The following is a 23,931-nucleotide window of genomic DNA, read 5'->3' as shown; positions in this document are numbered from 1 at the left end:
TCATTCGGTGAAAAATAACTATATTTTAAGTATATACTATGTACAATAATATATCTATCATTAGACCATCTGGTCCTTGGCGTCTTTCACTAATACAAACTTCCTAAAAGCACGATGTTTCTCAAAATAATTCCTGTAAATAATATATAAAAAAAATCTTCAAAACATGATGCATTGAAAGATTGGACCACTTTTTACAAGTTAGGTTTACAAATTATTTTTAATCATGTTTTGACACTTAAACCGAAATTAAGTAATTGTTAGTAAGTAATAATTTTACAACAATAATGTGTTTTTTAACAATTTATTATAAAAAAAAAAAAAAAAAAATATTTACCAAATAAATTATTTTGTTATTTTTCTGATTTAATATATATATGTTAATAGATCAACATAGGTTAAACATAAATTATTATTGTTTTTATTTATATTTTATCAATTTTAACTAGGCAGATAACTCATTTACTTGCAATCTATGTTCAAGTTTATTTAATTATATATTATGAAATTTTTAATTTTTTCAAAAGAAATTGTATACCAAAATCATTATTGAAATATTGAACAATTTATTATTTGGTACTATTAGGTTTCCTGTACTCTTCTTAATAGTTTTGGCTATCCAATCTCTATAATAGTGTATGAATACATAATAATTTTCTTTAGCGGGACCAGGAGGACCATCGTCACCTACTCCGTTAAAGGTGTAGCTAAATAATCCATATTGATATCCACCACATATTAATGGACTTCCACGGTTACTTAAAAAGTGAATTTCTTCATCCGCTCGTGAACATAACCATTTTTTCCATAATAATTCATGCACTCTACTTGGACACATTTCAGGACCGTGCAATGCATCTAAGGTAGTGCTATATCCTAAATATTGTCCATAAACTCTTCTTGGCCCTTCGGAATCTGTAGAAAATCCAATAACCAAACAATCATGCACTGTTCCATTATGACCCACAAATTGTTCAGGACTGCCAGATAATTCTATGAGGTGATGGTTGTCATCTTTGAATGCACTTCTTAACTAAATTCAAACATAATAATATTAATTTAAAAGTATGCGTTTGTAAAATAGTTCAAACAAAACATATAACTAAACATTTCCATATTATATTTTCCCAAAAAATGTTAGAATAATGAGGACAGACTGTTTAATTTGTATTTAAGTGACTCGTGAAAATAAACCGGACTTAATGATATGTTAATTAACCTAAATAGAGTATCGCTTATGGGACTTTTAGTAAGTATATACCTATTTAATTATTAGCCAACGTGTTTAATATAATACTTGGATTTTAAAACTTCTGGTTTAATTATTTTTCTTACATATTTAATTAGGTATAATTAATTTAAATACATTTAAGATAAACACTTTCACACATTAATTTATGTATGCATATTTTGATATATATGTATAAATATTTATTATTTATAATTATATTTTACATAATTATTAATAGCATTGATAATTTATTAGATCAGAATAAACATGGCTTTAAGTTATGAAATTATAAAAACAAAATATTTATAATATTAATAAATAATAAAAAGGTTAGGTTAGGTACCTATATTTTTAAAATTCAAATCATAAAATACACTTATACCTAATTGTAAAGTAATTTACCCATAAAAAAAATAATAACATCGGTAAAATGTATATCCCTACAATTATATTCAACTATAAAATGTAAAAGTAACATCAATAATACGTTTGACGAAAATATAGGTATAAATGTTACGCTAAGTACTTACTTTCAATATGCTAACATCGTGGTCTTGTTTACGATCAGAATATGATTTGTGTTGATATACGTGGTCAATATGACGCTTGTGCTTGTCATCATAAAAAAGATTGTACGCCTAAAAAAACCATTACAGTTTACAGAATAACAAAAGTATAATAAATAATATTAGGTATGATGTATGTTTATTTAATTTATCGTATCTATGTGAAAATGTGTTCGTTACCATTATATGTTTTGGGGAAATTTTGTAAGTGCAATGTGCAGAAGTCAACACTATTAGTGGTTCTATCAAAGTACCAACGCAATTGCTACTTAAACCATTTGGAAGTTTCACGTGAATAAATACCAAGAATGGATATTTGTTGTCTTCAAAAAACTGAAAGTCTGGCAGATCTCCAGGTGTAGTAGATTTATGATGTTGATGTGGAGTCGAAACAGTAAAATCACCATCATCACTAGATGAACTAGGTGTACTAGATTCACTAGGTGTACTAGGTATACTAGGTGTACTAGGTATACTAGGTACACTAGGTGTACTAGGTATACTAGGTATACTAGGTTTACTAGGTTTACTAGGTTTACTAGGTATAGTAGGTTTCTGTGTTACGGGTTTTGAAGGGGGTTTTGATGCTTGAGTGGGTTTAGCAGTTGGACCACCATTTATTGCCACTTGCGCGTAGATAATTAATTGTAGTAAAATAAAGATTTTTCTCATGGTTTTTAAGTTTTAAACATTATTCTTCAAAAGTATTTGTTTACATAAAATATTAATACATATGGTTTTAAAAAGTTTTTTTTTAAACAGTTAAAAACTATAACCTAGGCAATTCATTACATTTAGTTAAGTTATAACTGTAGAGCGTGAATTTCTATGCAATTTCATATTTTTTTCTTTTCACGTGTTTCGATTTTTGTCAGTTACCCTTACGAACCATAATGACTTGAAGATACTGGCGACATTTTGTTTCTATATATGTCTGCATATATTTTAATGGTTTTAACATATTTTTACAAAATTTTAAATGTATTGCATATTAAACCAAAAATTAAAAAAAAATGTATAAAATAATATTTTGTCAAGTAGAAATATTAAAAATAATTTTTTTGGCATTAAATACTAACTGAAATAAAGATAAGGTGAATAATTGATTACGATAAACGATTGTGTCTATCTATAATCTTAGTTGATCTCGCTGTATCAGTCAGTTATCGACATACCACTCAGTTACGTCGTTTGTCATTAAGCCTGTAAATCGTGAATATGACGAGAATAAGTAGCAAATTTATAGCAAAATTCGAGATTGGATTTCCTCAGCAAACAAAGACACTGAAGTTTTCACTGTTGACAGAAAAATAGTATGTTGTAACTCCTGTGGAAAATATATTGTTTATGATTTTAAAAATACATTAGGATTCAAGTTGTTCAGAAAATTTCCTAATTTTTTTTTAACGATAGATATTATTGTATACGAAAAATGATTCTGAACTGAGATGATTTGTCAGTCTAAGATATATTTTCCACTAGGTGGTGAAAAAGGTGATATTTATGTTTTAATGACCTAAATACCTCAAAATTAAATTATGTATAGAACAACTCAACGTCGGGTTAAAAATAACATTAAATAACATCTTAAGTAATTTGTGTCACTATTCTGAACATAAATGTAGGTACATCACATAATCAGATGTGTAGTACAAATATTATATATTTGTTTTGTGTAACATTTGAAATATCTATTTTATAGATGGTTCTCAACCGGGATGATATGAAATATCAACGGGAAAAGGGAAAAAATATTTAAAAAAAAAAAATAATTTTTTAGCAAAAAATCATATTTTTATTTATAATAATAAATAATTATATATAATGCTGCCACTTTGTAGAAACTACCAATATCAAATTCTCTATCAAATTTGTATAAACCATCATTATCTATGGTCTTATTTTATTTTATTTGCCAATTTAAAGTTTAAACTGTTAAAAGTGTTAATGTTTCGAACGTTTTTTTTTTTTGTAAACTGTATTTTTTTTTTTTTCTTAAAAGAAATATTTTAAAATATACACCTAAGATTGTTTATTAGTTTGATGCTAGTGCGACGCAGTGTTTGTTTCTAGTGGCACGAATCATAAATGGTTGAGAACCACTGATCTATTATAACCCATCTACCCGACAAACCCACCCACCCACCCAAATAAATCGTGTTGCGATCGGCAGGATCAGCACCACTGGATTTATCCTTAGCTCTCGATAAAACTGATACAAATTTGTCATGAAATAGACAAGTATACAAATAATTCAGTTATATAGAATCTACAGCAGCCTGCTGACTTTGGATAGTGCGGTAGTAGTGGAAAAATAGAGTCTTCGTCACACCGTTCCCTCCGGTAGAGAGCTGATTTCGGTGTCGAGTGTTCTGCACGTTTTTCCGGAAGAAAAATAGGTTGAAAAATGATTTACCCGGCACCGAATCGCAATATTCGAATATAATAATATTATTTAGTCTACCGTCGTCGTGGCAGTGTGTGTCTGGGGAGGAGGAGGTGGCAAAAGGTGCTAATCTGATTTGCTGAGAACTTTAAATACATTTTTAATAGTATATATATATACGGTATATTTTTCACGGGACACCGGATCTCGATTGATAATGCGGCGAGGTGCGTTCAGTGATTGTCGTTTCGAGTAACAAGCGAAAACAGTGTACGTACTCACACTCTGTTTATTATTATTATCATTGCAGGAACGACGTGTGAAACGTTATTACGGGTGCGACGCCGCGGGTGCTGTGTGTGAAACGAATTTCACGGTGCGCGTCGGACCGTGATCGGAGGCGGCGGCGACAAAATCGTATATTTTCGCAATAATTAATAAATAGACGAGAGAGAGAGAGAGAGGCGGCCGCCGGTGTGAAAAATAAAAATACAAAATAATATAATAACAAGTAAATAAAATTGCGTTTTATAAGACGGCGGCGAGAATGAGTTATATGTACAGTAATAGCAAAATGTATATAAACGGAGCTGCAAAATAGAATATCGCGCGAGCGGCGTTTTGTATTACAATATAATATATTATGATACGATCGTCGACGTACTTGTGCGCACGTACACTCGAAGCGTCGGCGGGGGGGTAGCGATTAGTGCAAAGTGGCGGAAAATTATTACGCGCGGGCGACGGCGGCGGCGTACGCGCCCTCGGCGAGTCGTCGACGGGTCCGCCGCCGCTGTTGACCCGAACACGCGGACGGCGGCGGGGAAGGCATGACCGGGCGACTTAATTGGACGTGAAATGCGCTGGTGATTGAAGAACGGCTCTGTCGGTCGGCCTGTACAGCTTCGCGGTCTCGGCGGCGGCGGCGGCGAAGGGGTCGCGGCGGGACGAGTATTATTACGCGGCGACGACGCCGCCAGCGACGATCGTCCGTCGGCAAACACCGCCGACACGATAATATTATGTATTATATTCGCGACGGCGACGTTTTTCTCATACCGATTACATAGAATACAATAATAATTATGTATAATATATTATAATATAGGTACCTCATACGCAGTAGTAGGTATTATTGTATTCACGTGCGCCTACGATCGTTTTCGTAATTTGCAAGCGCTTTTATACAGATTGTGCGCGAAACGAACAAATTTCGAGTGTGTTTGCGAGAAAGAGCTTGAAAACCGCATTCCCGTTGTATGCGTATAGATCCGTGGTGGGGCTGAGGAAATGCGTGCATATTCTGAAAAACGGATTTTTATGAAACGGAGCGAAAATTGCGGGGTTTTTATTATTGCAGGCATATTAAATAGAGGAAAGAGTATTAGGTACGATAACTTAAAGTAAAATTTTTTTGAGTGGGGCTGGACAAATATTTTTTCACCCCTTTCCTTTATAGGAAACGTTTGGTCTTGTGTGTAATCCATAAAAAAATGAAAATTATGAAGAGTCGTTTAAGTGCCAAATTAGGCTGGGGCCACGTGAGGGTACAAAATGCATCGATACAATCGATATTGTACCTTTTGACGTGCGTCGTAAAAGTAGCTATACATTATCAGTTACGGGAGCGAGTGCACAAGATACTTTGATATGAACGTATTTATTTTTTTTTTTTAATAAGAAAATTATAAAATTAAGAATCTTAACTCGTGAATTACGATTCGGAAGGCTAAGGTGCAACTAATATTGGGAAGACGTTAAACAAATTGTTATTTTTAAGTCATTTGATGCATAATTGATATAGATATCTATTTTTTTTGGTATTTGATAAAAGTGAAGATGAATTCAAAAGATAAAACATTTCAACTATATAGGATTTTGACAATGGTTAAACGACCTTTGGATCATTTAAATATTAAAAAATTATGGCATTAAAAAGAAAAAAATGGTGTTTTGTTTTTAAAATCTGGCATAAGTGTTTTAATTTTTTTAATATTTAACAATACATAATTTTATTAAAATACAATCAATATCTCAAAAATACGTTTAATATACATCCTAAAAAAGATACTAATATAGTGACTAAAAGTTTTATTTTATTACTACTACATTTCAACAATTTCCAATCAATTACAATAGAGTTGCATAATTGTTATAGGTAGGTAAGTTCTTAAAAAAATAGTCATGTTCTAAAAAAAGTCATTGGTGGGTGATAAAATTAATTGAAGGGCGTGTGATTGTCATTCGTATTCGTGTAAATTAATTTCAGGATATGTAACTGATATAGCTAAGTAGATCAGTAAACGAGTACCAAGTAATTTTGCTAGTAAACTTGTCATAATATAGGATTAAGATTAACAAGAATATTCAAGGACTTACTGAACTCTGAACTCGCTTTGAATAGCATGAGTTCAACGAGTGGAAAAAAATTAAAACCAATCAGCGGATAAGCCAACGTTTTTTATTTTTATAAAACAAAATCACCTCCACGTAAAAAAAATATAAGAACATATATTATAAATATTTTAACAAAAAACAATCACGCGTATGTTGTTTTCTGTTTTATTCTACCGTCTATATAGCCTTCTGCGTAACCTCCACCGTCAATTTTTTTCCCGGAAAATACTCTGTGGCTGAAAATGGTTAAAAATAATTACTATGATATTTAGACGTGTACTTCAACTAAGAGAAATGCGAAACCATTATAATATGGTTACTTACATTTGTGCGTAACGGTCGATATCGGATTGGTGTAAAGACGGTTTAGTTGTTTTTAATGCATCCTGAAAATCGTCATTTGTAATCGTTAGCTGTGAGCCGACATCAAGCTGTAAAAAATAAAATAATAAATTTACTCCAACATTTTACGAAAGCGTACCTATTCACCAGACACGTTAGAGCATGTCGTTCATAGTTATTCATTTGAAGATACACTCATTTTTTCGAAATAAATCAAAATTTTCAATTTTTTTTTTATTTTTAAGCCATTGCAAATCAAAATTCTTGAATTCTAAAAATATACTTTACAATATGTTGTGGTTATAATTTTTACTTTATTCATTGTATAAAATATTAGTAGGCATAATATATAATTTTAATAATACATTTTGACGATATTAGTTATTCACTCGTACGATTTTAGTTTTTTTGTTCTAACTTAAAAAGTAGTAATCGTAGATCCTTGGAAACATTTCACTATTACTAAAATTATCATTACATCTATACTCAATAATATTTATAAATATTTAGACTCGCTTTGAGCTATTTTTTAGTAATTTTTTTTTCTTTTTAGTAACTATTGAAAAATTCTTTTAGGATCATTTGCAAGCTTTTGAAATATATTTTCTTACAATTATTATTTCCTAAATAAATCGGTACTTTTGCGGCTCTCTGCATCCCTTCGTTAGATCCTGCCATAGTCAAAGGTCTTTGATGGCAGGTTGTCGCTCGGGGATATGTAGAATCTGCGTGTTGTCTTGCTGGACAGTGTATACATCTAGGTACAATCATCATTTGTGTCAGAAACCAGAATGTCGCAATTTATTGTTTTATACGTCTCAAAAATCGATAATTTGAATTTAAAAAAAACACATTTCAGGGTTTTCTGTGTTGTAACAATTCATTGGTTGTATATTTTACTGCAAATACAGTAGGTATAGTAATAAAATACTGAGCATATTGTATTTACGTTAATAAAAAGAAAATAGCGACTTAACAAACAGAACGTATGGATTCTCGACGTGATTAAAAAAACTCTTCAGACTCGGAAAAAACTACAATACGAGTACAAGGCGATTTTATTAAAAAATTTTTATCATCGTGATTATTTAAACTCAAAAGTGATTGAATTTCGGTATTTTTAATCAATGTTTATCGAGCAAATATAAACAAAGTGATGAGCGTTAAAAGCACGTCGGTGACAAAGCGTGGCGCGCGCGTACACGCACACCCACACACAGATGGACAAGAATAGATCGGGATTATTTAATTGCTGCGGGACATTGGAAAGCCATTGAATTGGCGTCCCCCGCCGCATTGTCGATCCTTTTGAGGATCGGCGTACCACACAGGGACAGGTTCGCGATAATGACTTCTTTACTTTCGACAAGTATTGTTTACGTTGGGTTTCGATTCTGGAAACGGAATATTGGTTTCACAGTTGCAACACTACAGCCGGTTGTGGTGATATAAATAAATTTGTGTTTTTTTTTTTATTATTTTATTATTATTATCGTTATTATTATTTGTTTTTTTCTTTTAATGTAAATAATGAGGACTACACCAATACACTTAAAAATAAACGGAAATAAACGGCGGTGGCGGAAGATTAATAAATACGCGTCGTATTCAAAACGAAATAAACAATTCCAGTTCAGCGCCAAAAGCGGGATAGCAAACTATGTATATAATACCAAATACGCGATAAAAGTAAATTGAAGTTTTTTTTCAATCCACGATCACACGACTTACGATATTTATGAGAATACAAATACAGCTGTTTAAAAGGTAAATCTGAAAAGCGTTTTTTATATTTTTATTTTAGATGCTAACTCGAAAGGGTTATACGTGGTTTTGTTTTGCTGACCGGTAACTAACTAACATAATCCTTATCATTATCATTTTTGCAGTTGGTAATTTTTTGAAGTCGAATAAAATGAATGTTTTGTAGTTTCCTAATTAACAGTAATTTTTAGGAACACTTAACTTGTTGATTATTAGAAAACATGCATAGTGAATAATAATATATTCCAACCCCTTTCCCATAGAGTATACATTCGTTTCTAGTAGACAAATGGCAGAGGCCGATTTTGACAGAGAAACTTTATAGGTATGTAAATTGATGGAGGATGTACGAGTTAGCACGAATTTTGGTCAACGCCTATAGATACTCTTCTCTACTCCTCGGCATGTTACAGTGAATGATGTAAACGTGGTAAATGATGTAATTTACTTAAAAATTGGTAAATTTTGTAAATGTGAACATTCCCCTATTATTGTTTTAGTTGGATAATGATGTTCAATTAATTTATATTGGTGTGAACGACATTTAAGAATGTTCAGTGATTAGTGTATACGTAAAAAAGTTTCGTTTGTTAAAAATATCATGATGAAAGTAGACAGATGAGTGAAAAAATTAAAGACCAATAACGAAAATTGGTAATTTGTCTCGTAAAATAAGCATAAAAAATGTTAAGATTGACTAACGAAAAATTCTCAAAGCTCAAAGTTGGTAAACTATTCATGTCCCAATATCAGATGTTGATAGAACTCGAGGTTTTCTGCGTAGTTCACTTGCAATAATTATTTTTCAAGAAAATGACATGTATAAATGATGTACTTCAGCCCATTTTAAATTGACAATATGTATTTATTTAATTTAAAAAAAATAAGTAGGTGGGTACCTAATAATTTAATAATGTATATATATGTAATAATGTTTGAATCAAAGAACATGCAGACGTGTTGAAATATAAATATACAAAAGCATAAATTACTTGGCGTAACAAAAAAATTGTAGAACGAAATGGAGCTTTGAAAAAAATAAAGATTGAGAAATAACTACGCGAAGTTACAGGGCAAGGAGTAAAAAGGTTATCAGAGCTTTAATCAACGCTGTAAAACTGGTTGTAACACGAAAAAATGTGATTACAACGCTGAAAATATTGTGCAGCTCAAAGTGTCATAGTAATCTTAATTGCACCAAGAAATTATTTGCACCTATATTTAATTAATTTAAATTAACATAAATGTATAAATAAATATAAAAGCATATGTTAATTAAAATACTATAATAATGTGGTAATTATCATTATTTTTTAGTCATGGGTATAGGAATAACATAGTGTAAATGGCAGAATTATAATATAGATTTGACACTAATTTACATATTCGTAAACATGACACTCAATATCATTATTGATTTTGTAATAGTTTCAATTTAAAAATAAATAATATATTACTTATAACAATTTGTTGGTACAAAGATTTCATAGACATTCAATTTTCGAAAAATATAAAAATGATTTGCTTTGTAAATTACATACATTATAAATATATACATTTGTTTTGTATAATATTATTATATTACAAACGCCGGTGGACGGATTTTTTTAGGGCGAGAGAATAGAGTTGTTATTAACCGTCAACACACACATGCGCGCCGCAAATGAATAATTCAAATAATGATAAAATAAAATATATAAAGAATACCTCCCCACCCCCTAGAGCACGCGCGTAAACACACGCACACACGTCAGGGGTTATCTTATTTTTATTTGCTCGCCGAATCCGAATTGGGGGAACGCTTGCAGGGCGGCGACACATTTCTTTTATACACTGTTATTGTATATTATACGCTGTGTTCACGGATAATACCCCACTTGATTGCCTCATTTGTTTACTCGGTTTAATAATACAGATATAATATATTGCACATGCTACTATATATAAGCGACCCACGTTCGACACCATTACGGTGATATCGTCGACTTATAATACGATTATATGTATAATATAATATTATATTATTATCTTTCGGGTGGAACGGTTCCTGTTCTCCGGACCTGTTCCTATGCGAATACTATGGTCTACAAAGGCGAAGTACTAGCCGAAGCATAAACAAATGCGTACAAAAAGCACGAGACTTATACCTAATGGTGCATCGAAAAACGATTCTTTAGAGCGATCAATCCGATTTTGTTAAAAACTGGTGCTCACGGCATCAATACAATGAAACGATAAGATAAATCATGATTTTATTTATAATCGGTAGAATAGGTAGATGCTACTTTTGTATTTATTATATATTAAAGATGTAAAAATATTATAACAAACTTGAATTATCAGAAGTCATACTGAAGAGGGTTATTCAAATAACCGAAAAAAAACATTTTAATTTAAATACATCAACTTTGAACACAAGAACAACTAAAAACAAACACAATTTAACACATCTATACTGCGTCGAAACAAAACTATAAACCTGACAAATTGAGGTTAAATAGAAAACAACGCTTATAAGACCATTGAAAATAGAGTTATTATTCATCAATAATAATAAACGATTGATATCTATATATATAAGAGAAAGTATACTTTACCAATAATCAACGTACAGCCAAAACTACCGTACGGATTTATTTGAAATTTTCAGGATATGTACTTATTACTATGTATAGTCGCACTAAGAAAGGATTTTTCGAAATTCTCATTTTAAAGGGTTGCTCAAACGGGGATTTTGAGATTTACGATGGAAATTTTGTTTATAATTTTTGTTTATAAATGGTTGCTATAACAACCTGATTTATGTGTTAACACATTTATCACTTTATTATTACAGCTAATTATTATTATTATTATTATTATTATTGGTATACCTCAATGATGAACTGTATGAAAAATTTAGATCAGAAAGGAACCAAGATTGCAAGTTAAAGCTCTGCACAAAAATATAATAGACGCTATAGTTATCACTGGGAGCGCTAGAGGAGATAAAGTTTTAATCCCGAGAATAACGTTGATTCCAACTGATTATCCCTTTGAATTAAAAAGAATACAATTCCCACTCAAAGTTTGCTTTGTTATGACTATTAATAAGTCTCAAGGACAATCATTGAGCATGACAAGGATTGACTTGAGAGAAGAATGTTTTTCACATGGATAGTTCTATATCACATGTTCTAGAGTTAGCTCTGCCAGTAGTTTGGTTATTTTAGCCCTAAAAGGCAGTACCAAAAATACTGTTAATAAAGAGTTATTGAGATGAATAAAATATTTCAATATAAATATTTTTTTGTTTTTGGTTTTTATAACACCATAATGTAAAGTAATTTTTTGTCAACAAATTACAATATTACAATACATGGGCAACCAAGGATAAACATAACATCTAAAAGCAGACTGTAATAAATATAAACTGATAAAATAAAAGTTATAGTAGGTAACACAAAAAAATGTACACGGTCAAAGCCGGGTTATTCAAGATTTTCGAGAATCAAAACCTAGGTTAGGATTATGTATTAATTGATTATATTAATCTACCGTATTATGTAAAACTTAGTATAACTTTGATACTTTATTAGAGTTAAATCATACATTTACGTACAAACAGCACTAGGTCCGCGATCTACCGCAGGTAGATTGCCTACCTGATAATATACTGCTGCGAATCAGAATTTTTATTTCGGGCAACAGAAAACTTAAGATAAATCTAGAACATCATCCATCAAATATTAAAATCCGTATTGAACAAAGTCTGAGTCATATAGAATTGGCATTTTTAACGGGCAACGAAGTGCAAAACGAAGTACGCAATACGAAGTCTGCCGGGTCAGCTATTATTAATAGGCCGCCTATTATTATTACTAATATAATATAAAAAAATCTCGGTTTTCACCTGAGGTGACTTTTGCGCGGGCAACGCCGGGTGGGACAGCTAGTTTACCTATATCTAATATAATATAATACTATATTTACTTATAATATATACTTTCCATTAGTATATAAACTATTATAGGGTATTTTAGGTAATAGGTATATAGAAAATAATGTAGAAACTACTTAATGTTTATGAATAAATAAATAATACATAGATGTGTTTTAAATTCAAAATAAAATGTAAATACACCAACGCTTCGAAGTAAAAAACTTTACTTAGAAAAAGTTATGTGTATGTAACATATTATTGTGATATGACACCAAATCTAAATTTGTTGACTCAGTCTTACAAGTGTGAAACATAATATATTATCTATACACTCAGTAATTCATATTCAAAAAATTAAAATATCGAATAAAACTGACAAACAAATATTGATTATTTTAACGTTAAGCTAAGTTAGAATATAGCCATAGCCCATATTATACGTTAAATTTAATTTACACGTGTAATAAAGTAACAGAATTAAACGTAAACTGTTAAACGTAAATTTGATATAGTACACATTTGTGAGACGAGGACAACAAATATGGATGTGCCGTTATCATTATATGTTAATATAATATTTCAAATACTCATATACTCACATCTAAAGATGATGCACAGTCTTGATCTGAAAAAAAAATTATACTTATATCAATCGTCAATGGTTATACATTATAAAGTTGTTGCAATTATAAATAAACAGATATCTCTGTATTGTATGATTATTTTTTTTTAATAAAAACAATTAAAACAAAGAAAAATGTTTTAAGAGGTCGCTTCATTCACATGATTGTCTCCGTAATACGAACGTGCATAATAGCACATTTATCCAGGAATTCCAATTTTGTGTAATAATTAGGTAATAAAGTTTATTAGAGTGAATTTATTCGTTATTAATTAATTTAAGGAAAAGAACATTATATGTGTTTTATATTATTTTTTAATTTGCTTAAAAATAGAACCGCCATAATATGTAATGATAAATCAAAGATAGTGATTTTACCTTTAAGTTTGATATTAAAAAATTAATTTAATTAAATTTAGTCTGTAAAGGATAATACAAAAACAAATATACAATTGATAAATAACGTTATAATTTATACCTAACAATAAATAATGCATATATTTTGACAATAGTATATTTTATATTGAGTACTTTAGATTGAAAATTGAATATGAATAAAAAGTCACACAAACCTCTATTGGTCTCTGTCTTCCGATAGTCAGATAAAAATATCTCTGAATGTGTATTTTATGTAAATGTTTTTTTCTTGTGACAAGTCAAACATTTTCCTATTATTCGTTGAATATGAAGGATACCATTAAAATACTAAAGAAAATGCCTCATATCAGATTCCGGTGTCAAAAAAGTAAAATGACATTTGTTAGAACCCTCTTTTATACAAAATAATAAGCTCACAAATAATATATTGAATGGAAGCTGATAAATAGTACTATGAAACTTATTTTACTGTCAAACACTGAATAAAGTTATAACGATAGTCATAGTTAATGCAAATTGAATTAGAAATGTATAAAGTATTTAATTGAATTTTGCCTAAAACTTTAACATAATACAGTTGTAATAGTGGATGAGACTTACAATATTAGAGTATCAAACAAATCAAATTTAATAAATAACAATGAAAAAATATTTATTAAATTAACCATTATTATTTATTGCTTAGTACTTAATCTTATAGTCTGACCATTGATTCGCAATATCTTATCATAATAGTATTTTGTCCGCATATAATGATTATAGAATAATAAATCGTTATAAATGATTTGCTATAAAAACGATATAGTACGAGTACGAGTAGCTACTATAATATTGATTTAGAACTTAATTTCTTAAATGACCATCATTTAACAAATAAACCATTCTCACGGCTTGTGAAAAAGTTTAAAAATCAAGTAAAAGCAAATAATTTATCGGTTTTATATATTTATGTATGTTATTTAATTATTTTTACGTACTAACACTATTTTGGATAATTAATGCTCTTTATTAGTTTCATGCAGCGCTATCTATAGAACAAAAACTGAATACTTTTTTAAAAATATTTTGGAACTTTCGAAAAAAAAATAAAAAAAATATCCATCATTTAAGGACAGAAATATAAACGTATTCCCACCTTTTTTTTTTAACAAGATTGATCATTAAGTACATATGATAAGTATTTTAATAATTTATATAAATGTAATATTTTTCATAAAACAGTTTGTGATAGTATTTTATAGTGGATAGTTGCTATAATATCGGTATAATTGATAAAAAGTTCATATAAATCAGTGGCGGGTTTTAGGGGGGCGATGGGTGATTACCCCCCCCCCCCCCCTGGGCAATTTTTTTTATATTATATATAAATGTTCCCCGTATCTAAATATCTAGATAGTTATTTTAGTAATTTTTATTGAGGGGTAGGGGGTTGACAGTTTTACAACTGCCCTTCCTTAAGGTTAGATCACCACTGATACAAAAAAACATATTATTATATCTATATATAATGTTCATACGTAAGATGCTGCGTTGATAACTTGTATTATTAATTATTAAGTAATAAGTATTTATAAGTGCACACACACACACACACTAATGATAACTTAATAGTTACAACGTACACATTTGCAAGATCCGCACAAGAAAAAGGCTCAAATTAAATTTAAAATTAAAATATTGTTTGCTTACAATCCCTTTAAGTGCAATGAACATTTTATGGAATTATCATTAGCTAGGCGGTATTAAAAAAAAATTATTACACACTACACGACATAATTAATATCAACATAAAGATAAAATCCTAAAAAAAAATATTTGAACAATAAATAAATAAAACATAATAAGTTAGTTAAAATATCCACTACCTAATTGTTAAAGAGGGCACCAATACATACCCATATTTAATTTTTGTCTTACATAATATGTATGTATATATACTATATAGGTACCTAACATAATCAATTTGTGTTCAGTAGATCCTATTTTAATTATGTATTTATATGTTGCTAACTTTAATATTAGAGTGAATTTATCTATAATCAAAATTAAAAGTAAAAACATTATTGATTGGTTTTTTAAAAAAATTTGAATAAAAAAAAATCTACATTATGACTCTGATAATGTTCCAACTTTTATTTAATAGGTAAATTCACTCTAATAACACATAATGATAATGGGTTCTACTAAACCATACAATAATATTATTAATATGATATTACTCTCTGTACTGAACACACATTTACTGCTGTATATAATATGTTAGATGGATACAAATATACAATGCATGTGGGTGTGGCGTCCTCTTAATTTATATTGTAAATTATAATCTAATACATTCTTGTGAATATTAGCTTTGCTGTCATACCATGGTTTAAAATATTAATGTCTTGGTATATTAAACCATAATATGTACTTTATATTATAATTAAACTAACTGTAAAATAAAAATACTTTTGATGTTGAATTTTAAGCAGCAAATACATTAAAAATGAAAAAAGTAAACTTTTATAAATATTTATAAATAATATATTATAGTAGTAGATTTATAGATGTATAAGTAGTGAAATCTAGACTAATAAAACAACTCTGAGTGATTTTTTTTTTTATTGCTAATTTTATTATTCTTATATTGTTAGGTAAATCGTAACAGCACCATTTCATCATTTTTCAGAAGAGCATTTAACATTTTTTTAAACTATTTAAATTTTACATTACTCTTATGATACGCGATATCACTCATTTTAGTTTTGGAGGGAAAGTAATGATTTTTTGATTATTGTATAAATGAACAAAAGAAAGCACAAGAAGATTATTTATAATAACATAATCAAACCTTAATTTGTCCAAAAATGTAGATACACGTTATTATATGGTTTACCTAACAATATAATATATTATACATCAATAAATTTATTTTACGTACTTTTCAGTAGTCTTTTTTCTGCAATTGATAGTGTTGTGTATAATAGTCCACTTAAATCTGCACCAGTATAGTTGCTTGTTTCAGTAGCAACATTATGTAAATCAACGTCTGAAGACAAAGTAACTTTTTTACAAAGTACTCGTAATATATCTTCTCTATCTTCCTAGAAAAAAATATATAATCTTGTATCATAATGACTTGATAAATAGTTCAACTTTATGGAAATAGTTAACAATTATTATATAATTATTACATTATCATAGAAACATGTGTGAATAATTTATTATGGTGAGCAAACAAAATTACATTTAAGAAAGATCTATTTAATTTGGTTAAAGTAGTTAATGTATATGTACATTTATAGACCAACAATTTTTTATTTAAAGATGGAATGTTTTATATCATCATAAAATAGATAATTTTGGACATAAACCTGTAAATGGTTATAAAATAATCTTACCATTGTTGGAATTGGACAATGTAATTTGACACCAATTCGACCAGGTCTTAACAGTGCCTGATCAACAAGATCTGGGCGAGAAGTGGCTGCAATCACCCATACACCTTCAAATGTGTCAACACCGTCTAATTGGGTTAGGAATTGGTTAACCACTCTGTCTGTTACTCCTGTTTGATCTGAACCTCGACTATAAATTCCATTGCATAATAATTGTTAACAAAAATAATAAAAATATTAAATAATTTTTATTATTAACAAATTATAATTTATAAAACTGACTTGGGTGCAATACTTTCAAACTCGTCAAAGAAGATAATACATGGTTTTGCGTTTTGAGCTCTGTCAACATTATCATACAATAAAAATTAGATTTGATAAATACAATTAAATATAGGCAGTAAAATAATCACATATTTTATTGTTTTTGCATTTTGTTTACAAAATAGAATGTAACTTGTGTACCATTCACTAGTTTGTTTTAATTTATATTAATAATTCTATAAATTATATAGTACAATATAACATGAGCCCCTGAGTAAATAACCATCCATAAGAGTAATCTCAAGTGTCAGGCTTCTGTGTATTAGCAAAGGTTGTAGCTAACATACAGTGCCACATTCTGAGAAGTCTAACTTTATTATTTGGGTAACCACGTAAATTACGTTTTTCAAAGATTAATATAATCCAACAATTTTTTTCAGGTGCATGGTTGAAAAATGAAAAAAAAAGTGGTTGCTGCTGAGTTTACTTTTATGTCAGATGTAGTATAAATAAATACTCAAGTGCTATTTCTTGAACTTTTAGACTAAAATCTATTTTATACATATTATTTAAAAAAAATTATTTCTATAATTTACCTTTGAAACACTTTTCTTACACTTTCTTCACTTTCACCAACATATTTGGAAAGTAATTCAGGACCCTAAAATATAATTAACAATTTTTGTTATTAATATTATAAATAAATTATATTTAATTAAAAAAATGTCCTTACATTGACTGAAATAAAATTTAAGTTACTTTCTCCAACAATCGCTCTTGCCAACAATGTTTTGCCTGTACCTGGTGCACCATATAATAAAACTCCTGACTGAAGTTTGAGCGGACACTTGCTAAATACATCAGAATGCTAAAAAAAGTAAATAAACAAAATTACTACAAGATTTAAACAGAAGATGACAATTTAATTTAAACTTACTAAAGACGGCCAAATAATTGTTTCAGTAATTGATTGTTTGGCTTCCTTAAGACCACCCACTAATGAAAAATTGATAGTTTTTTCTTTGAATAATTTTACATTATGCAAAGAAAGTGGAACAGTTTTTTCAAAAACGTCAGTTAAAACAGTTTTATTCAATGTTTTATCACATCCACCTATTAAATAAATACATTCTTACAATATTAGGAGATACTATAAAATAAAATATGGTTTTATACTTACCCTTAAACATTTCAAATAAAACTTTATCACAATAATCAATAATATCTTGAATTACATAATTATCCATTTTTTCACAAATAGTCATTAAAAAGTCATCATCTACATCTTTATTAAATTGAATTTTTTTGAGGCGTTTTGAAATAATTATTTTTCTATTTTCCTGTCAATTTCAGTAAATATTTTTTAATAGTTAAACAGCATAAATAAAGTAATCATATCATTATCATATAAAGACTTAATTAATACCTTGTCAATTAATGGTACATGTATTACAGTTTTAAAGACATGTTTAAACTGTTTAGAAAATAAATTTTCATTTTCTTGACTTAATGGTTTAGCAGTACAAATAACTCTGATACAATACTGATTTCTAGTGTAGTTTTCAATCATTCGCATTAACAAATGAAGAGGTCTAAAATAATAAATTGTTTATTGAATATTAATTTGACTTAATAAAACAACTTATTCTATAATAACATTATACTAAAACTATACAACTTTTAAAATAATTATAACCTAGTTATCTATGAGATAATTATTATAATTAATGTTTTTAATAAAATATTATACATTAAAATGTTGAAAGGAATTTATTACCGCATATAAATTTTAGACATATCAGCATGCTCATTAGGTTCAGAATTTAAATGACATAAATCATCAAAATCATCAATAACAATAATAGCTGGCTGATAATACAAACATTCTTGAAAATCACTGTTTATTTGTTTTTGAACTGTTTCCCATAATTTACCTATAAATATATTAAATAGTTATTAATAACTTATAAATACAAATATTGGTTTAAATATAATAACAACCTGCTAAAAAACGTCCGTGAATCCAAATAGTTCTTACAAAATACGGACACTTAGAAAGCTTATCACAAAATAATTTAGCTATTGATGTTTTTCCAGATGCAATTGGTCCTTAAATAAAAATTTTAAATTTAATCTTACCGATCAAGAATATTTCAATTAGTAATTACCTGTAATCAATAAATTATCAAATGCAAAAAATGTTTGTGGTAATGTAGTATAACATTGTAAACCAGGTTTCAAGCATAAGGATCCAATTTTATTCATTTCTTTAAAACACCTACAAATAAATTGTTTATATTTTATTAATTATTTGCATTAAACATTAAAATCCATATTAAGAATAATAAATTAATAAAATTATTCAAATGTATGAATAAAATTATTAGAATTGAATAAAATAGGTTTTTATATCGATATATATATATATATATTGATATATCGTCTTTAAAATTGTAAGTGATGGACATTTTAAGAATTTTTATAAGCTCTATAACAAAGCTATGTGACAATGTTTTAAATATAAAGCTTATAATAAATTATATTTAAAATTGCAATAGTGAAAAGTTAATTAACTTGTCATTATATTAATAATAATTGTAGTAAAATGTTTCTATTAAAATACTTTTAATTTGTAATTAATTAAATTCAAATTATTTAGTAGTAGAAAAATATAGACCCAATAATTAAATAATATTATAATTTTGATGTGTAGGGTTGATTTTTGAAACATACTTTAATTCATAATGTTCCGTCTTTGGAATGTTAGATAACAATCTTTCTGTAATCTGGTTAAGATCAGTATCTTTTATGGAATCCACATGATTATTGCGATAGTTATTATTGGTTTTACATGTCAATGAAAACATTCCATAATTAAATTCATTAAGAAAGATAAAAGGAATATTTGATGGAGAAAATGTCAGTAGTACATCTATTGCTGATAATTTATTGTATGTCACTCGTAGTAAAGTTGAATTATTTAAAACCAAAATTTTTCGATGTGTGATTTCATCTTTTAATCTTTTTATTGTGCATTCAATAAGTGTTTCTTCATCAACTATTTTCTAAAATCAAAAATAATGAATAATGATAAGCTTCTTACTGTAATTATAATTTTAACTTACAATATTATTTGAAGGAGAGATGTGAATATACTGAACATCACAAATTTCATTTTCAATTCGGCTTACTGGTTCCAGTATAACCTTTGAATTCATTTTTAAACCCAATATTTTGCTTAAGATATTGGTTACATAAATAGTTGGCCAAGTAATAACTTCCATTTTCTCAATATTATTCATAAATGGATCCAGTGGACATAAACGTATAATTATAGATGGGTTTTTAATTTTTGATTTGTTTTCTGAGTCTTCTGATTTGATTTTATCAAGTTCATGAATTAGTGATATTTTAACAAAACTGTTTCCAGTAGAATAGGCATCATTATTTTTAAATATTATTGACATATGGGCTTTAGAAATAAGAGCACAATAATCATATATATAATCAGATTCTAATAATGTTTTTTCAACTAAAATGGTGCGATAAATAAAACGATTGTGATATTTTGTTATAGGAATACAATAATTTTGATTTATATCATCTATTTGCACATTATCATCTAAATTTTGATTGATACTAATATTTCTGTCTGAAGTCCTTACGTTAGGTTTTACAACTATTTCAGTAGATTCTTTTAATGATCCGACTTGTAAACCATTTTCTAAATCATCTGAAAAAAAAATGCACAGTATTATAAAAAACATAATGTTTATGAACTTTGAAAATATTACCTATACAAATTCTTAAATGTACAAACTTTGAAACCCATATTGGAAAAATTTGATTTTTTTGAACTATTTGAAGTTGTTGTAAAATCCTATCTTGAAGTGAGTCATTATTTAGTGTCTTGAAAATAAATAAATACATTTTATAATTTTAATATACTTAACAGGTACTTATGGGTAATCGCGACTGCTACGTGTCACATATGGATTATAGTGACTACCGCACGTCGTGAATTCTATTTTTTTATAATGTTACAATCTTATTGCACTTATTGCAATTGACGAATTCAAGTAGGGCAAAGAGTTATTATATTGTATTTATTGTATATTTCAGTAGATTAGTTGGGTAACTTTTAGGACAGTAGACTTTGGTAGTTTGGCAGCGTGCATTTGACATTAAGGTAGTCATGATAACCCATAAGTACTAATTTATATATTATACCATTTATTATATAATATTAAAGGAAATTATATACCAACACATAACTTATAGATATATATTTTAAGATAACTCAATGTATATATTATCGTGTTATAATAATAAAATAATACATTTTTTAAATTTTCAATTGCATTAGATAAAATAATTTGCTTTATAAAAGTATTAGAATTAAATAACTAACACTATTTAGAGAGGGAAATTCTTAGATCTTTAAAATACTAGATACGGTATTAATATATAAATTAATAGATAATTATTATGTTTAAATTATTTATTATCAATTAAGATATGTTATAACCATATGTCTTACTTCCATTTTAATATATTCAAACATCAATATTTCAATGTTTAAATGAAACATAAGCATTTTTAAATATTATTTTACACCCACTTAATTTACTTAAATACTAAAATATAGCAAAAAACCAATTCTTATACCTAAATTTGTTAATTTATCAGTTCATTTTAATACAAAATTTAAATTGATTTACATGTTTGATGTGTATTTAAAAATATGGCATCCTCATAATGTTTATATTTTTTTTACAAAAAATAGAACATTAAAGAGTTAAAATTTGACTTTTATTTTGGTTATCTATATATACAATTTAAATCAAAATGTATAGGTGGGTACAAGTATATTTGCTGTTTATGAATAGTATCAAAAATATGGTTATAGATTTGATAGTATTTATAATAAATAGCATTTCATAAATTTGATAGTCAATAAGCTATTACAATTTGTTTAATACTTACTAATAAGTCCCAATCTTCATTAGTGACTGGGGTAACAAAGACTCGTTTTAATGGATAAATTTGATCAATTAATGAAATCAACACATACTGTGATGCAGTAAGTCCTATTGTTTTAGACAGTTCATAACTGATATTAAATGCATCAGCTCCATTTGAATTGCACGGAGTTTGACAATAGGATGCATATAACTCTTGTTGCACACCATCAATGGCTGTTACTTTAAGACAAACCTATTATACAACACAAATTTACTAGAATAGTTTTCCAATAGAAATTAGTAAACAAAAGAACAACATACTGTTTGTTTGCCATGTCTTAGGGCGTTTAGTTCACGAATCAACTTTGAGGATAAATGCACAAAACTATCCTCCACTGGTATAATATTCACTTGCAGCATCCGATCTTTCATTTTACAAGTTACTTAACATTTAATTTCGCGGGTAAGTAATAAAATGTATTGTATTTAATTAAATTAAATTAAAGTTCGTTAGTAATGTTTGATCACAAGATTTAGATGTGAAAAAGTAAACAATAAACATTTTGATTTTGAATTTTCAAATATCATACAAAACATACGATAGGTACTGATAATTTATAAGTTGATAACGAGTGGAGGTAGGTTTAATCTATGGTGGAGGTAGATATCAACAGCGAAGAAATAAATCTTGTAAATCTTTGAACATTTTGAATCATACATTATACACACGCCTTTAAGTGAAAAAAATGTATTCCAAGTCTAATTTCAGTAATCTGACAGTTCTAACATATAACGATGATTTTAATTTAAGATAAATGTTTGTACTAAAATATCGTAAGACACCTAATATTACAAGCAATACAAGCGATGTGTTATTTCAAGACGTCGTATGCGCTCTACCCTTTACCGGTAACATTACGATTTACGACTGCAGTATGCGTTTTACCGTTTGATTGCGCTCTACCGTTTATACCACTCTATAACTATATTAGACTATATATTTTAACTATACAAACAGTATTATACTCTCGTAATAAGTAGAAGATGTAAAAGTAGTTTAATGACGAACAAAAATCCTTATTAGCAAGTACCTACCTAGTACTTAATATAAACTAATTAGTTAATATAAGCTAATTAATTAAAAATAATTATACAATATAAATAATAATAATTGAACAATTATAATATACTATTATCAACTCGCCGTTCGTCGTCGTTTAGTTATCCGTTTAATTATTTAAAAATAATTAGAAAAAATTAAAATAAAATAAATAGGAAAGTATCTACGTGTGCCATGTCTTTCAGAAACGCGTTAAATAAGTCTCTTTTTCAAACCTCTCCACCACGTTTCAATGTGATACCTGTGTATAGTTATTATATTTATGTTTATTGGTAATTTATTGTATTATTATATTATACTTACTTTGGAAGTTGAAAGTAAATCTGGAGTTATACCACATATATTTTTCACAATTTTTAGCTTCAACGGGTTCCATAAGCTTTCAATTCTATGGGTAAACGCCTAATCTTTATTACCATGCAACTATATAAGTACCAACCATATAAATTATAAGTCATGATAATAAAGCTGATATGAATTGGTCAGTAGAATGCATACGATAAGCGTCCCGTAATTACAGGTAGACCGTAATCTGCAGCAGAGAGCATACGACAAGATAGTCAAGATTTCAATTAAAATTGAGCTAGGTATAGGT

The 23,931-nt window shown here is 28.1% G+C and overlaps 2 protein-coding genes across 3 annotated transcripts; both read right to left on the bottom strand.

Annotated features, from left to right (window-relative positions):
* Positions 1–478: 478 nt before the first annotated feature.
* LOC114125309 (cathepsin G-like) lies at positions 479–2,563 on the bottom strand. Its single transcript, XM_027988906.2, has 3 exons — positions 1,978–2,563; positions 1,762–1,869; positions 479–1,033 (listed from the first exon to the last, which is right to left on the bottom strand). Exons 1-3 carry the CDS (start codon positions 2,467–2,469, stop codon positions 521–523), a joined length of 1,113 nt encoding a protein of 370 aa, XP_027844707.2. The 5' UTR covers positions 2,470–2,563; the 3' UTR covers positions 479–520.
* A 4,065-nt stretch (positions 2,564–6,628) lies between these two features.
* LOC114125307 (peroxisome biogenesis factor 1) lies at positions 6,629–22,821 on the bottom strand. 2 transcript variants are annotated; one of them, XM_027988904.2, is made up of 19 exons: positions 22,538–22,817; positions 22,239–22,469; positions 21,047–21,161; positions 20,378–20,985; positions 19,986–20,317; positions 19,421–19,530; positions 19,254–19,361; positions 19,030–19,186; positions 18,679–18,844; positions 18,433–18,592; positions 18,190–18,365; positions 17,986–18,120; positions 17,849–17,913; positions 17,271–17,330; positions 16,992–17,178; positions 16,532–16,694; positions 13,208–13,233; positions 6,905–7,011; positions 6,629–6,816 (listed from the first exon to the last, which is right to left on the bottom strand). In XM_027988904.2, the coding sequence occupies exons 1-19, from the start codon at positions 22,646–22,648 to the stop codon at positions 6,723–6,725; spliced, it is 3,111 nt and encodes a 1,036-aa protein (XP_027844705.2). In that variant the 5' UTR covers positions 22,649–22,817; the 3' UTR covers positions 6,629–6,722. The 2 variants fall into 2 exon arrangements, 1 of the variants encoding a protein (XP_027844705.2); XR_007605475.1 differs by lacking the exon at positions 6,629–6,816 and adding an exon at positions 7,534–7,679 and having other exon boundaries at positions 22,538–22,821.
* Positions 22,822–23,931: the final 1,110 nt, after the last annotated feature.

The sequence above is a fragment of the Aphis gossypii genome, chromosome X (genome assembly GCF_020184175.1).
Source record: "Aphis gossypii isolate Hap1 chromosome X, ASM2018417v2, whole genome shotgun sequence".
Lineage (NCBI taxonomy): Eukaryota > Metazoa > Arthropoda > Insecta > Hemiptera > Aphididae > Aphis > Aphis gossypii.
The sequence above is the reverse complement of the archived record's forward strand: the minus strand, read 5'-3'. Positions and strand labels throughout refer to the sequence as shown.

Coding starts and splice junctions, on each gene's coding strand:
- LOC114125309 (XM_027988906.2), bottom strand. CDS start 2,469: ATGAGAAAAATCTTTATTTTACTACAATTAATTATCTACGCGCAAGTG. Junction 1,870..1,977: donor TTTCCCCAAAACATATAATG/GTAACGAACACA, acceptor TGGTTTTTTTAG/GCGTACAATCTTTTTTATGA. Junction 1,034..1,761: donor ACGATGTTAGCATATTGAAA/GTAAGTACTTAG, acceptor GTTTGAATTTAG/TTAAGAAGTGCATTCAAAGA.
- LOC114125307 (XM_027988904.2), bottom strand. CDS start 22,648: ATGAAAGATCGGATGCTGCAAGTGAATATTATACCAGTGGAGGATAGT. Junction 18,593..18,678: donor ATGTACCATTAATTGACAAG/GTATTAATTAAG, acceptor TGAAATTGACAG/GAAAATAGAAAAATAATTAT. Junction 13,234..16,531: donor AGAAAAAAGACTACTGAAAA/GTACGTAAAATA, acceptor TTTTTTTTTCAG/ATCAAGACTGTGCATCATCT.